This window comes from Pygocentrus nattereri, chromosome 24 (assembly GCF_015220715.1).
Source record: "Pygocentrus nattereri isolate fPygNat1 chromosome 24, fPygNat1.pri, whole genome shotgun sequence".
Lineage (NCBI taxonomy): Eukaryota > Metazoa > Chordata > Actinopteri > Characiformes > Serrasalmidae > Pygocentrus > Pygocentrus nattereri.
The window spans coordinates 10,509,630-10,525,559 of NC_051234.1; the positions used below are offsets into that span (position 1 = coordinate 10,509,630).

Below are 15,930 nucleotides of genomic sequence, written 5' to 3' on the forward strand. Positions count from 1 at the left end.
GGAAACGAGAGCTCGCTGCTCTGCCTCCTCGTCACTGTCCCCAGCTTGCAGCTCAGGACTCACTCCTTGCCTTCGTGTTGAAACAGACTTTACTGCGATGAGTTTCACCTGTGGCTGGATAATTAGTTACATTAGCATTAGTGTGGCCCGACAGGGTTCAGCTCAAGTCTTTTTCTTTGTCACTTCAACACCAGTCATTCAGATTTGTGCTCAGATACAAGTCTTTATCCTCTAAACTGGTGTTTTTATTGATCGGTTCACTAGAAGTTTTTATTACCTATATCTGTGATATCAGAGCATCAGTTAGTCGATGCGAACCTGCGCTGGGGTGTTTGGATGTCTTCAGCTATGCTAAGTAAGCTAGGAGAGAGGAACTAATCAAGCTAACCAGAAGGTTCCAGCTCCAAACTCCAGAACTGGTTTAATTTTGGCTTTCTGTCCCTCTAACATCAGCCGGTCGACTTTAATTCCTCAGAGTTGAGTCATTATCATCTAAATTTGTGTCAGTAAAGCTTTTGTCGGTCAGAATCGAACATGTTCTGTGGTGAGCAGAGATGCTGACACTAACGAGTTACTCGCTCCTGGTTATCAGCACTGTTTAATAATTAGAAATTGGTGTTAGAACAAAGCTTTGATGTTTATTGAATGGTGGGTTTAAAATCATGCACTGCTTTTGTTTTTTTGGCGTCTGCATGAACAACCTGAGCTGCTGTGATTGTTTTCAAGCCTGAAATAATGCAGCAGGATGCCATGGGACAATACCGAGATAAACATAGAGCCAATGTCACAGAACGGTTCTGTGGCCCTAGCTAAATTGGCTGTCTGTGTTGAACCACGTCCATGAGGAAAGGTCACTGAAACGGTCACTATCCGTGCTCAGAATCATTTAGCCTTGCAGAGGAAAAGAGGCAAAAGTTTCTGAGCAGTGGAAAAAATGAAAAAATGCCTAATGCCTAATGTGTCCACTGCAGTCCCAGTAAAGAAACTGAAGAGAATGCTTCCGAAGACACCTCACTGTTTCCGGCCCTCAGTTCTAAACAAACTATTACGCCCCTGCAGGAAGGGAACAGCTCTAAGCCAGCCGAGCGTTAATCAGCATCAATCCCGGCTCAGTCACGAGTGGGCCGAATGTGAGATGGTGAATCCACCGGCAAGCGAAAGAGAGAGGGACAGGAAGGGCTTCACACCCACCACATTCATTTCAGCACAAATGTGGGAGCGAGAACAAGCGAGGAAAATAATTTAGAGAAAATCCCCTTTTAAGCTCGTCCGTGCACTGATGGGAAATGACCTGCCATCTCAATTCAGCTCTGTGGAAGGTGAACAGTCAGGTCTTCACACACCAGCGAGGCTCTCCTCACCCACAATTGCTCTTACTTAGCGAAAGGCCTCGGACCTCCACAGAGCTTCTGCTAGACCTTCAGGACTTCAGCTAGGCTCCTGTGAGCCAGTCGCCCTGGTAACCGTGTCTGACAGAGCAGCTCAGATGGAGAGGGGGCGGGTAGGTGGAAGGGTTTAGGTTTAATAAGCCGGGGCTATGGCAACCCAACATGCCCTGACAAACAGCAGCAAATCCAGAGTGGCGGTGAGTGTCTCAGCTATTTATGATTATATTTCAAAGGCTGTTCCTGTTCACTCCTTCATAAAGAAGTTCTATTAAAAAACATGGGAAGCACCACGGAGCTCAAAAGAGGCTTTTACATGGAGCCTTTCAGCAGAGTTTGGAGAAGCCAGCAGAGAGCAGGAAGAGGAGGATGAAGAGGAGGGAGAACATCTTGTCTGATCTCCCCTAAACGATCACACGCTGACATGCTTATCCAGAACGCTGGATAAATAAAGCTGTCTCTCTGTCCATCTATTTATTGGTCTAATCATCTGTCCATCTATCCATCTGACTGTATTTCTGTGTTTATATACCTGTTGTCTGTCTATCTGTCTGTCTGTCTGTCTGTCAAATCTATATATCTATATGTCTTTGTATCTGTACATTGGTCTATCAATCTGACTATCAGTCTGTCTGTCTCTCTATATATCGGTCCGTCTGTCTGTGTTAGATTCTGTCTGTCTGTGAGACTCTGTCTGTTTATCTATCTGTACAGCTATCAGTCTGACTGTCTATCTATTGGCCTGTCTATCTGTCTATGTATCTGTACGTGTATCTATCTGACTGTCTATATGTGCTTATATATCTGTTGTCTGTCTATCTATCTGTCTGTCTATTTATCTGTACGTCTGTCTGTCTGTGTCCATATATCTATCTGTCTATATATCTGTACGTTTATCTATCTATCAGTGTTAGATTCTGTCTGTCTGTTGGACTCTATCTTTCTGTCTGTCTGTTTATCCATCTGTCTATCTCTCTGTCTATCACTCAGTCTAAAGTAAAGGTGCGCTGTGAGAAGCTGAGTGTCTGCATGTCCAGTGGAATGTGCTGATTGGGAGATTCCCACTGTGCTCAGTGCGACAACACAGCAGTGCTCTGATCAAGCAAGGGGGGAGAGAGAGAGAGAGAGAGAGAGAGAGAGAGAGAGAGAGAGAGAGAGAGAGAGGTGTGAAAGGAGAGCAGCTTTCCTTTATCAGTCTGCTAACAGCTCACAAACAACACTGTCACTATGTCGGCTCCTACGCAGCACAGCTCTGCTGAATGGACTGTGGCTGTTCAGGAGTGCTGTTTACAAACAACCACACAGAGTACAGTAAACACAACACTAGTAAACACCTTTGCTCACCCAGTGATGCAGACAGAAATAAGGTTTCTGTGCATCAGAAATAACAATACTGAAACATAGGTTCAGTGTTAAGGGCTCTGTTAAGTGTTAAGGGCTCTGTTAAGCTTGATTAATAAACATGTCCACCATCAGGCACTGAACAAGAATATTAGGCCACTATAAAATCACTATAAAACCACTACTCTCAGGCAAAAAAAATCTAAGGCAAAAAGTAGATTTTCATGGCTTAAATGAGCTGTTTGGCAAAACCAATCACTCCATTCCAGCATAAGAACCTCATCCCATCTGTGAAACATGGTGGTGGTAGTATCACAGTTTGGGTCTGTTTTGCTGCTACTGGATTTGCACAGCTGGCCATATTTGATGGAGCTATGAATTCTGCACTGTGTCAAGAAATTCTACAGGAGAATTTTAGACCATCCATCTGTGAACTGAAGCTCAACAGAAGATGGGTCCCTCAGAAAGACAACAACCCTAAAACACCAATTAGTCTACAAAGAATGGTTAGTCAAAGTTCTCTTTATCTATTGTTATGAGTTAAATGAAGATCTGATAAAATTTGGTAACACTTTAAGGGTGTCTACACAGCACATTCATAACATCTTACATAGTCACTTCATAACATGTTCATGAATCTTTCAATGTTTCAATCAACATTTATAAAGTATACATGTTTTACATGATATTAATATGGACTAGTATGTAATATTACTGAGATTTAGATTTTAAAATAAAAGTCCCCATTTTCATTTTGAAAAAGTTTTGAGTAAAATACCTAATTTTTGGACAGGCAAAATAAAAAAAAGACCTCAATTTATTAATTTGGTCATTAAGTGCTTTGACAATAATGTTTACATTAATTATTTGTTTTATATACCATTTGTTGCTTTACGAGCCATTTTACTATATCAACAGTAAATAAATAATAAATATGCAACAATCGTTAGTCTGAATCTTTGTGTAGCAGTATAGACTTACTGCATGAAACCATTTTACAGGCCATAATACTCATTCATTCCCTGTAGCTACTGGACAGCCACATGAAGTGACTAAGTGGCATAAGTGACTACTTTGCATTGCAATTTAAAGATCCAGATAACATGCATTTCAGTCTGATGAGCTTCCATCACTTTGAGGTAAAGACCAAACAGATATTTATCAGTCCTCGGGATAGCACTGCAACATTTAACCTCAAAGAGTGTCAATTAAATGGAATAACCAATGCACAATTCTACTTGTAGTTTCTCCAATATCAAAAGTAAGGACATCACTTACTAGTGCTAATATTTAACTCCAAGAGGTTAAACTTCAGATAAATAAGGTTTTCCTCAACAATGCAGATTAAAGAATATTAAATTGCAAAATACAAATGCTTAAGAAAAAAGAACAGTAAAAAAGAAGTTGAAAGTTATGCAAAACGTGCAAAAGTGTCAAAGCATTTCATGTCATAAGGGATAAAACAAGGTATTTTTAATTTTGGCCTTCCAGCAATGAGGCGTTTCACTGAAAAGAACATTAAAAATATAATAATGTTAAAAAAATGAGGACTTATATTTAGAAAAATGTCTCTCAGTAAAATGACATAGTAGTCTATATTAATATCAAGTAAAATGTATGCCTTAAATGTTGACTTAAACATTCATGAAGATGTTATGAAGTGATTATGTAAGATGTTATGAATGTGTTATGTAAACACCCTTCAAGTAAAGTATTACTTAAAATTTTAGGTTGCATTTTTGTAGAAATCCACGAAATGATAAAGCATTCACAAGCTGTCCAGCAGCGCTGTAAAGACAGGATCCTTCAGAAACTCTTTCATTTGGTCTTGGAGGCCGTGAGTTCAGCAGAAACACATCAAAGTGAGTGTGGTTACAAGCCTGCTTCTACAGAGCTAAAGTACCTGGGGAAAAAATAAGGTCCAGTGTACTGGACATTCGTAATGAGGTGGTTATACCACATGACTGCAGGACAACAACTATAATGTCAAACATGAGTCACATCAACAAAGCTTTTGTACGCTCTCACATAAATAATCAGTGAGTGTTGTGCACTCTCTCACCTTCAGTATCCTCTCGTGGTCTCCGCTGCAGAGACAGTTCAGGGAGGTTTTGAAGGTTTTCCACACTGGGTTCAGGTTGTTCATCACAGTCTGTGGTCAGAAACAGAGGGCACTGATGATTAGTTCATTTGTTCACTGATGATTCATTTGTAAATCCAGCTGATATTGAGGTCTGGGTTTCTTGGAAATCTTGCCTTAAACATTAACATCTCTTTAGATGTTAGAATAAGAAAAAAGACGTTGAGGAATGTGATGCTGTTACAACAACTCAACATACATTTATAATAAAGTGGAATCCAGTGGAGGACGAAGTACACAAACCATGTACTTGAGTTAAAGTAGAGATCCCCAAGGTAAAATATTACTCCAGTAAAAGTAGAAGTTCCTCCATTTAGATCTCCACTTGAGTAAAAGTACTAAAGTATTTACCTTCTCTAATTATGGCTCTAATGTCCTATTAGCATTTTTATAACAAGACTTGCTTCATGAACTCGTTTTAGGTGAAAATACTCCAGTGTCTCTCTTGGTAAACCAGTCTTTTAATAGAACGTCATTAATTAGTGACGCTGACGTCTATCAAAATGATCATAAGCACAAAACACTGAAGGTAAACAGTTTCCATCAGGGAGAACCGAGTGGCTCTGAAATCACTTTTACACACAAGCAAAGTTTCAGTTTAATATTTATTTACAACTTAGTTACAAGTTTAAGTTTAATAAAAACTTGCTTAAAATTCAGGATCACAAATGAGCTCCTTTACTATGTTGATCTGAGGCCTCTGTTCATAAACATAAACCAGCCCAAACTAATTTACTATAAAATGAAACGGTGTTTGTAGAAATTCAGAAAAAAGCCGCGTCAGTCACGACTGCATATGTGGACATATTTCTATATTGTGCTCTATTTACACAAAGTTAGGTTAGTTCATCATTTATGTTGAACAGACTCTGCCAAAATTTTATGCTGCTGCACTGACGTTGAACTGTGTGCTTGCACTGGGTCGGTTTGACCAACAGGTCAAAACAAGCTCAGAACAAAGTGACCGCTGTGCCCTGATTGGTGTTCTTGCTTTGCGCTTCTTTCGTTTTGACGTTATGTTTTTATACACACAGAAACCAAAAGGAACGACAGATTTCTCAAAATGTAGCGGAGTAAAAAAGTCAGATATTAGACTCTGAAATGTAGTGGAGTGAAAGTAAAAAGTCGCCCAAAATGGAAAAACTTCAGTAAAGATACACAAAGAAACTACTTAAGTACAGTAACGAATTACATTTACTTCATTACTGTCCACCACTAGTGGAATCCCAATATTTTTTTAAACCTTTAGAAAGTATGGTAAAACTACGTCTTGGACATCAGGCAGTGTATTCAGTACAACCATTTCATGTAGGAACTTTCTGTGAGCAGCTTTTAGAGGTGGATGTCTGGTTCCTATCAACACCACTCTGAACAATTCTCGGCAAGTTTCTCTAGAACAGAGCATTTCACACCAAACCACTCCGAATGACTCCAGCTGCATATCTGTGTCTGATCCAGCAAAGCTATGACCGTAGGATGTACGAATGCCCATATGCACAAATTTACAGACCACAGTCCAACACTGCAGACATGGTTTAGACTTAATCCTGGATTAAAATGCACAGTTATCAAACTACAGATGAAGCCTTGCTTAAGACGAGAGGTTTTTAAGCAGCATTTCTCCATACACAGTGTAATTAAGCACTCCAATCAGCCTCTACCTGAAAAATAAATCCCTGAAACAGATCATCAATGAGGAATCCCCACTGGCGGTGTACTATTCTGAGACCAGACTGTGAACGTGAGATCTCTCACCTCTGTTCTGTACACAAGTTGCTGGGTGCCGTCGTCATTCACTCTGTAGATTTCTAAAAATGGATCTGACTTGCTGAAAAAGTCCTGTAGGGAACATAAACATACAAGAAACATGTTTAATTCAAATACATTAAAAATACTTACAGTTACAAAAAGTTTTCCTTGGTTTAATTGACTATATTTTATTGTTCAAAGCAAACCAGCGGCGTCATGGACATGCGGCTTGAAAACCATTGTGTTCAGCCAGACCCTCCATGGTGAGGCACATGGTAAGGCACATGGTCTGGACATCCACCATCCAAAAGTGTCCGGACAGTCATTCTAATGTCATCCAGAGCTGACATTCAGGCATTCAGCTTGTATAATCTCCACAGAAAAACACTGACCAATAGAATAATACGCTCTAGAAAAGCCTCACATGAGCCTAAGGTCCCCATGTCCAATGCCAAGCATGGGCTAGAGGTTATTAAGCTCCCCAGCATCGGGCTGTGGAGTAGTGGAACTGTGTTCTCTGGAGTGATGGAGCTCCTTCTTTGGGATGAGTTTGAGTGACCAGAACGGACCATCCAACATCAGTACCTGACCTCAGTAATGCTCAATCAGATCCTTGCAGCAATGTTCCAACATCTAGCGTACAGCCTTTCTCAGAAGAGTAGAGGCTGTTACTGCAGCACAAACTCACTATTAACATCAGTGGCGTAGGCAGAAATGAATTTTTGTGCAGACCTGAGAAAAAGTAGGTGGGCCAACTTAATAGACATCATTTCCAAGCAGTCATCATTACTCTATTTCCAAACACGTCCGCCCTGATACAAAACATTACCAAGACTGTCAAGTCACATCAATCAGAAAGCTCGATTCACATAAACCTGACCAACAATTCTCTTCACTAACCAACAGCAGCGTTCAGTATTAAGAAAGCACTCAACTTTTGATAAAGACGACATGAGTATTAAGTTGAAATCTGACAGCTGAGACGTACAAAGACGAGGAAAACTGACACAGCAACCTAAACATGGTACACTGAAGTATTGCCATGATGGCAAAATGTTTTCTGAAAAGGCCGCTGAAAATGCATGTTGAGAGCTACTAAATTAGGTAATAGTTCCACATAGATTTTCCTTCACCTCTCTCCGTCTCTGCTCTTTTTCTCTCTTCTCAGTCCATACTGATTACTGTAAAAGCCAGAGATCAGCTATGCATCAGTTTCAGCCCATTTTCCGCCCAAACATAAGATCAGCGATCAGCTGATATTTCTCCAACTTTAGGTTTGCATTTTACATGCAAAATCACTCTCATAAACTCTTACTGTTATATCATTGCTGAGGTGTATGTTAGCCTATAGTAACTTATGTTTGCTGTGTAGCTGAACATCTGAAGAAGTCGAGGTCACTCTGGATAGCATTAGTGTAACGTCTCGTATGGAGATAAACATATCAATCTATGGCCACAGCTGCTCATTGTCCAGTCTCGTTGCTGGAGGAGCTTGGAGTCCTAACGCTACTTACAAACACGACGGGAGCTGACAAAGTACTGAAGGCTTGATGCAATGGCGGATAGCAACAGTTGCTAAGCAGTGATTGGAGGGCTGAGGGGAAAAGGTATAATGATTTTGAATGGCCATAAAACAATGACAGGGCTCTGATTAAATTATTTTTTATTAATTTCCACCATTTCATTGAGCAGGCCTCTGATCAGGCCTACCCATGGCTATGCCCCTAATTAACACCCCTCAAGAATCTCTAGAGTCTACATACTTTAGGACACCTAGTGTACTACAATTTTCTACTCATATGTACCAAAATACATGATACAGTATACACCTGCGTTAGCTAGCACTGCACTTATTTTTGGGGGGGTAAACTCAGGTCTCATAATTTAATATCTTTATCTCCATGATGTGAGATAAAGAAACAAATACGTCCCAAAATGTCCAAACATGTTAGCTCCAGAGTGACTGACAACAGTAGTGTATTAATGTGTGTTAATCTAATGTGTGTTAATGAATGCAAACACAGATCTACAGAAATATACTGCATTATGTTTCTTTTTTTATTAAAATTGGGTCAAATTCCCTCATTTGTCTATTTGTTTTACACAATTAATACCACAGAAGAGCGTCATAAAGCACTGTTTTTAGGCCCCGCTACACCGGTTTAACTGAAATATCGGCCCTGATACTAATCAATAATGCAGAACGGTGGGGAATATCCAGACAGATATCAAAATATTTTTAAAAATTCCTTCTCTTTCAAGATCCTTTTATCAGAAATGTCGTTTTTTTGGATATTCCAGTACTAGAGTTTAGCTTAATGTTTTTTTTAATGACTGCAGGTTTGAGCTGGAGCTTGGCAGTCCTGCTGGGACGAGTCTCTACTCAAACAGCGCTGAACACATCAGAGCTGCATGTTCACACTGAGACTAAACCCGCAGGGCTGTAATCACCCAGTCCACTCAGCACCACTCAGCACTGACCATTCAGAGAATCACCAAACACCACGTCTCACCAGGATTCCGTTATTTAGGGTCAGTTCAGAATAATGATTCAGAAATAATCTGTATACTAAACAGGAGGAGCAGTTTACACAGAGCAGCAACACAGACAGTTAACACACAAGACTTCAATAGTGAGAGAGAGAGAGCGAGAGAGAGAGAAGAGTTAGAGATAGAAGAAGAAAGAGCGAGTGTTAGAAAGAGACAGGGATAAAAGTGTTAGAAAGAGAAGAAAGAGTTAGAAAGAGTGAGATAAGAAAGAGCGTTAGTGAGAGAGAAAAGTGTAAGAACGAGATAAGAAAGAGTGTTAGAAAGACAGAGGGAGAGAGAGAGAGAAGAAAGAGTGTCAGAGAGAGAGAGAGAGGAAGAGAGAGAGAGAGAGCGGGGGGGGAGAGAGGATGTGGGTGCTTTAATTGAATGAGTTTTAATTACTCTGACTGTGAGAGGCTTAAGTCTGGGCAAGAGAAGAAAAGAAGTGAGAGAAAATGAAAAGAGGAGGAGGAGGAGGAGGAGGAGGAGAGGAGGTGATGTGGCCTGTGAGGCGCTGGCTGTGAGATGGATCTGCTGCTGAGTGTTTGTTATGCTGCTATTAATCCTCCTTATTAATTTCAGTCTCTCATAATTATCCATCTGATGAGAGCTGATAGAGTCTCCCTGAGGAACACCTCTCTCTCTCTCTCTCTCTCTCTCTCTCTGTTCTTTTCTCTTCTTTTATTCCTCTTGTCTTCTTTTATCTGTCATTCTCATCCCTGTGCCAATCTCTCTCTGACTCTCTCCCATTCCCCTCTCTCTCTGTCTCTCTTATTCTAGCTCTCTTTCTCTTCACTCTTCCTCTCTCCCTTTATCTTTGTCCCCTTTCTTTCTCTTTCTTTATCTCTCTTCCCCTCTCTCTCTTCCTTGCTGTACTTTTTTATTCCTCTTGTCTGTCATTCTCATCCCTGTGCCAATAATCTCTCTCTCTCTCTTTCTCTCTATATCCTTTGCCTCTTTCTCTCTCTCGCTCCCTCCCCTCTATCTCTCTCTCTCTCTCTCTGTCCTGTTTCTTTCTCTCACCTCCATTTCTCTTTGTATTTTCCCTCTATGTCCTCCCCCTCTCTCTCTGTCTCTTTCCAGTTATTTCTTTTTTTAATTCCGTCTCTGTCCCTCTCCATCTCCTCTCTTTCTCTCTCCACCCTCTCTTTCTTTATCTCCCCTCTCTTTCTCTCTCTCCCCTGTTTCTTTTCCCTCTTACTCTTTACATCTCTCCCCCCTCTATTTCTTTCCCCTCTCTTTCTCTTTTTCCAGTTCTTTTTTTACTCTCCCTCTCTGTCTCTCTCCCCCTCTTTCTTTATCTCCCTTCCCCTCCCTCTTTCTCTTTCCTCCCCCTCTCTTTCTTTCTTTTCCCTCTCTCCTCTCTTTCTGTGTCTCTATCTCTCCCCTCCCTCTTGTATGAATGTTAATGTGAACATCATAACATAATATAAAACTCAATAAACACATGATTAATGTGACAGATTGATCAAAAATCAACCCCCCAAACACTTTTCCCAAACATCGACAATCAGCCAAAACCTGTTTAGTGTCTGAAGTTCGGGTCTTTAGTTTTAGCTCTGGAGCTACGAGGCTAATGCAGCTAACAAGTAACAGAAGCTTATACCGCATCAATTAGCCTGGTGCTAACTGTCCGCCTACATCACCACACACTCTCCCCTCACCGTGTGGTTATTCAGTAATAAACTCAATTCTGTGGTTTCTGACGGACGTGTTTACAGCTGGCAGAGCATCACACGGGGTCAGAATAACAAGGCAGCCAAACTCACCTTATCGTCCAGTTTCCTGGCACTGAAGGACAGCTCCACATAGTCATCGTTCCCTGTCAGCTCCTCAGCAGTGATCTGCACAGAAACCAGCAGCACAGGGTTCAGCAGAACGGCCGAGTTACGGCCAGCAATGATGGCATTCACTCTCCAGCCAACAAGACAACCAGGACAGAGATTTCAGAGCATGACGTTTATTTAAAAAATGAGATAGACTGCTTATGTCTACTCAGGGCATCATTTCTCAAATGAGTGTCAGGCTTGGGTTGGGTTCAGATTTCACGCAGAATACAGGGGTTCTCAGCAGGGTCTTTGCAGTGGGCCAGGGGTCAGCAACCCAAATGTTAAGAACAGCCATTTTGTCCTTTCCACTTTGGGAGCCACAACAATTTATGTCCATTTCACCACATTGGCTGTAAATATGTCTCAGTATGTGCTAATGTGCTAGTAAAGGCTAAAGAAAATCGAATGAAACCACAGACGTACTTTGCTCTGCTTTAAGCTTCAGCTGAGCTATAGCCGCGTTTCTCGCATCTCTGGCAGGAAACTTTTCCTCAAAAGTAGAACAGCTTCTTTTAAAATGTCTCAACGTTCAACTTTTTCTGAGGCTGAAGTCACTTCTCATTCTCCAGCCTCTTGTTCTAATTGTCCTGTTACGCTTTAAATGTTGCCTGAGGTGCCAGAATGTAACTACTGCACCATTTAAAGCGGAACTGGAGAGAACGACAAGCTGGTGAATGAGAAACTGACTTTGTCACTTTTTAGTGTTTGTCATTTTCTCGTTGCAGATTAAGCGTATCAGGAAACCAGCTGGAGTGATTATAAACACAAATTACTCCATCAATCTACAAGTTATTGAAGTTCATCTTAAAACTCTCTCTTTGCCGTTTCGTTAGATTCTAGCTGGATGAGACTGTTGTCTGTGTTGCTATCACATTCTGTGCTGATCTTCAGGGTTAAAAGGTAAATGAGCAGTTCTACATTAACTCCAGCATTTAAGGCCATTTATTGTCAAAACTGTTAGAACATGCTGGAACAAGAAGCTGGTGAGTGAGAATTCACTTCAGCCTCATAAAAAATCAAACTTTGAGAGACATTTTACAAGACACTGTTCTACTTTTGAGGAAACGTTTCCTGACAGAGATGCGAGAACTGTGGCTATAGCTGAGCTAAAGCTTGTTAGCCTATACTTACAGAAGACGAGAGGGAGTGTGTTATCACGAAATAACAATCAACAATCATAATCATAATATTCATGATAACACACAACCTCGAGTGTTCTATTGCTTTTATACAAAAGCTAAATAAAGTAAGAAATAAATCAACTGGGCTGTAAATGTGGAATTTAATGTTAATGTTTTAATTATGTTTATTTAATTAATGTTTTAATGTACGCAGTTCCTTCCGCCAAATTACAGTTCCTTAGCAAGCAGCTTGTTGCTGCGTTAGAGTAACAAGCTCCGCCCACTCGCTGCACAGTCTGCTGTAAGCCTCACCTTTTGAAATACAGACTGAGCCATAAAACTGCCTCAATATCAAGTTTAGCTCAGTTTTTTTCTCTGTTCCAGCCAGTCTGTAAAGCATCTTACAACCCATTTAGTTTGGTGAATGGTATATGGTTGATTTCTGGCTGATTCCAGGTTGTTTAGCTGTTCTTCTGTCTCAGCTGCCGACGGAAAAGCTGCTCAGTGGTGATGACAGTTTGGGAATTTAGCGTAGTCTCATCTTCAGAATCTGACCAAATCGGCTGCCAGTTAACTGTGATCTTAAATCCATTTTCTGTTTGCGGCAAAGTAAAAACATTCAAATGGCTTGAGCGTCTCCTACAGCTGTCAAAGTCGTTGCTTAGCAACAGCGTCTCAGCACAGTGAAATAACAGCACAGTTAGAACGTTTCTCAACCAATCAGCTTGCGTGGCCGGAACTAAATGTTGTATAATATTACATTAGTACATACTGAGACATATTTACAGCCAAGATGGTAAAATTGACCTAAAATATTGTGGCTCCCAAAAATGACACAATGGCTCTTCTTAACATGTGGGTTATGACCCCTGGTGTACCAATCTAGAAAAGAGCATTTTCAGAACTATTAGACCAACAAGCTAGCCAACATGGGACCCCTGACGACCACAATATGGGCCCCTTAAGGCTGTTTTTCACCATTCAGTTTTCAATAATCATTTAGAGAAGCCTCTTCTTGCTGAAGTTAAAGAAAGTGCAGTGATTCACTGTTTATAAATTAATTTCTATTTAACCGAATCATCATGCTTGCAAAATCGTTGGTAATCCTGTGTGTGTAAGAGCAGGTTCAGACCAGCTTTGAACATCAGTCCTGCAGGAGAGGCTCCACCTCTGCATAGAAAAGAAAATTCAGTGAACTCAGAGGAGACAGAAACGAGGGAACAGCAGGACACTGTACCGTAATCATGGACTTCCCCACCGTGTTGCTCTGTTTGAGGAGAGCTCTGCACAGCTTTCTCTGGGACACAATCTGTTTGGAGACAGATAAGACACAAGGAAAGCGTCACTTTTGTCACTCCGGTGCGACGTTAGAAAGCAAAGCGTGGCTGCGGTGGAAAGAAAGCTGCGCAGCTCTGGAGAGGAACGATGCCAGGGAGGAAACTTCAGAGCACTGCCAGGAGTGGAAGAGAAAGAAAACACGGAGAGCAGGACAATTACGCACAGAGAGGCAGACAAACTGTGTGCACATCTAACTCTGAGGCTTCTGGCCCGCAAACCAGATTGTAATTATGCCTCAAAGATGTCTTCGTTTATGAATAAACGCTTGCAGTTACGCGTTATTAAGGAAATGGGGAGTCCTCGGCATTATCAGTCCATTCTCATTAAAATAAAGATGCTCTCGTAACAGCCTGCAAGCAAAACAAACAGTGACGAGCAATATGAGAAGAAAACAGGAGACTGGCAAATTAAAAAACTAATAAATAAAGATTAGTATCAGAAAACAATGAATTATACAATCTAAAACTTTTCATTTTGCAATGTATATTATTAAGAATGTTTTATTACACATTAAGGACAGCTGGTTATAATTCAGCATTATAAGTTAACAATATACACTTATAAGGACTTCATTAGGTCCATCTCTTTGTTTCTACACTTATTGTCCATTTTATCAGCTCCACTGACCATATAGTTTCACTCTGTAGTTCTACAGTTACAGACTGTAGTCCATCTGTTTCTCTGCGCCTTACAGGACCCCTACAGAGCAGGTACTATTTGGGTGGTGGATCATTCTCAGCACTACAGTAAGACTGACGGTGATGTGTTAATGTGTGTTGTGCTGGTCAGAGTGGATCAGACACAGCAGTGCTGCTAAGAGTTTTTAAACACCTCAGTGTCACTGCTGGACAGAGAATAGTCCACCAACCAAAAATATCCAGCCAACAGCATCTTGTGACCACTGTTGGAGGACTAGAGGATGACCATCACAAATTGTGCAGCAGCAGATGAGCTGTCGTCTCTGACTTTACATCTACAAGGTGGACTGACAAGGTAGGAGTGTCTAATAGAGTGGACAGTGAGTGGACACAGTGTTTCAAATCTCCAGCAGCACTGCTGTGTCTGATCCACTCAGACCAGCACAACACACACTAACACACCACCACCATGTCAGTGTGACTGCAGTGCTGAGAATGACCCACCACCCAAATAATACTTGCTCTGTGAGGGTCCTGACCACTGAAGAACAGGGTAACAAAGTATGAAGATGCATGTTGAAATAGGTTCTTCTGCTGTTATGATGTTAAGCTACACTCTTAAAAATGATGTTTCTTCAAGGGATCCTTAGTAAAGAAAATGGTACTGTGTAGAACAATAAACACTCAAAGAACTCTTTGCATGAATAAAAGGTTCCTTGTGTCATGGAAGGGTTCTTCATATGGGGGTGCTATGGATGGTTCTACAGAGAGCCTTTCTGAAAAAGGGTATATAGTACCAAATTGGTAGCTCTATTGTTATGATGTCAAGCCTGTAGCAACAGAAGAACTCCTGTCGTTGCTATATAGAACACCTTTCAAAAAGGTTCTGGTTAGAACCATACATAAAACATTCTCCTTCTCCAAGCGCTTTCATGATGCCATGCATGAAAGTAGTTCTATACAGAACCATTTTCTTTACTAAACCACCCTTGAATAGCCATCTTTTTTTTAAGAGTGTAGAAACAACAGTAGAAGCCTTTTTTGGTGCTATAGAACCAACATATTCTCCATCAATCTGAAGAAAAGTTTCACCATGCAAAGAAACATTTAAGCATGCAAATGGTTAATACAGAACCACAGCCTTTACTAGAGAACCCTTAAATTACCATTTCTTAAATGTGTAGTGCTTGTACTTATCATGTGAAACCTGTGAAGTTGTATCGCACATTAGTTATGTGATCCACTTTGGCTTCATATTACTGATAACAGTGATCCTAGACTTTTGATCATCAACTCCAACCTTTAAAACGGTCCTGTAAAGTTATATAAACACACGTCTACATGGGCCAAACTTCTATTTGGAGAAATGTCCACAGTTTCAACCATATTTCACTAAATAAGCAAATGCTTGATTAGTGGACTTTGAGTCGGCCTCAGAAAAGTGTGAATATTAAACAGTGAATGCTGGCGTTTATTACAGAGACAGCGAGACTGCCAAATCAGCCATCTGGCACCACGATCTGTGAAAGCTTGTCTCTCCATATACAGAGAATTTTGATGAGGGAGCAGGTTTCAAACCACTAGGGTAGGCATCTCTATCATCACTAAAAGACAAATCAACGTCTAAACGGCTGTTTGGGCGTTTTTGTCATTACGAATGTGGCCAAATGTGGGTCACTGCACGCTGTAATTTCTGATTGAACAAACAATATCAGAACATTTGGATCAGAATGACGGGCAGTTTAGTATGAAAATGGACAAGCAGACGCTGAAAACGCTGCTGTCGCTTATTATGTCAATAAGCAAAGCAATAAACCGCACAAGCGTGTTGAATGAGCGGGAACCGTGTCCCACACTCCA

At 40.8% G+C, this 15,930-nt stretch overlaps 1 protein-coding gene across 1 annotated transcript in view; it reads right to left on the bottom strand.

Moving 5' to 3' along the window:
- cpne4a (copine IVa) overlaps nucleotides 1-15,930 on the bottom strand; it is a 149,276-nt gene that overhangs the window by 58,603 nt on the left and 74,743 nt on the right. The window contains exons 4-7 of the mRNA XM_037534248.1: nucleotides 13,332-13,403; nucleotides 10,914-10,988; nucleotides 6,622-6,705; nucleotides 4,789-4,878 (exon numbers count right to left, since the gene is read on the bottom strand). Coding sequence (XP_037390145.1) covers nucleotides 4,789-4,878; nucleotides 6,622-6,705; nucleotides 10,914-10,988; nucleotides 13,332-13,403 — 321 coding nt within the window. The remainder of the gene's footprint in view (nucleotides 1-4,788; nucleotides 4,879-6,621; nucleotides 6,706-10,913; nucleotides 10,989-13,331; nucleotides 13,404-15,930) is intronic.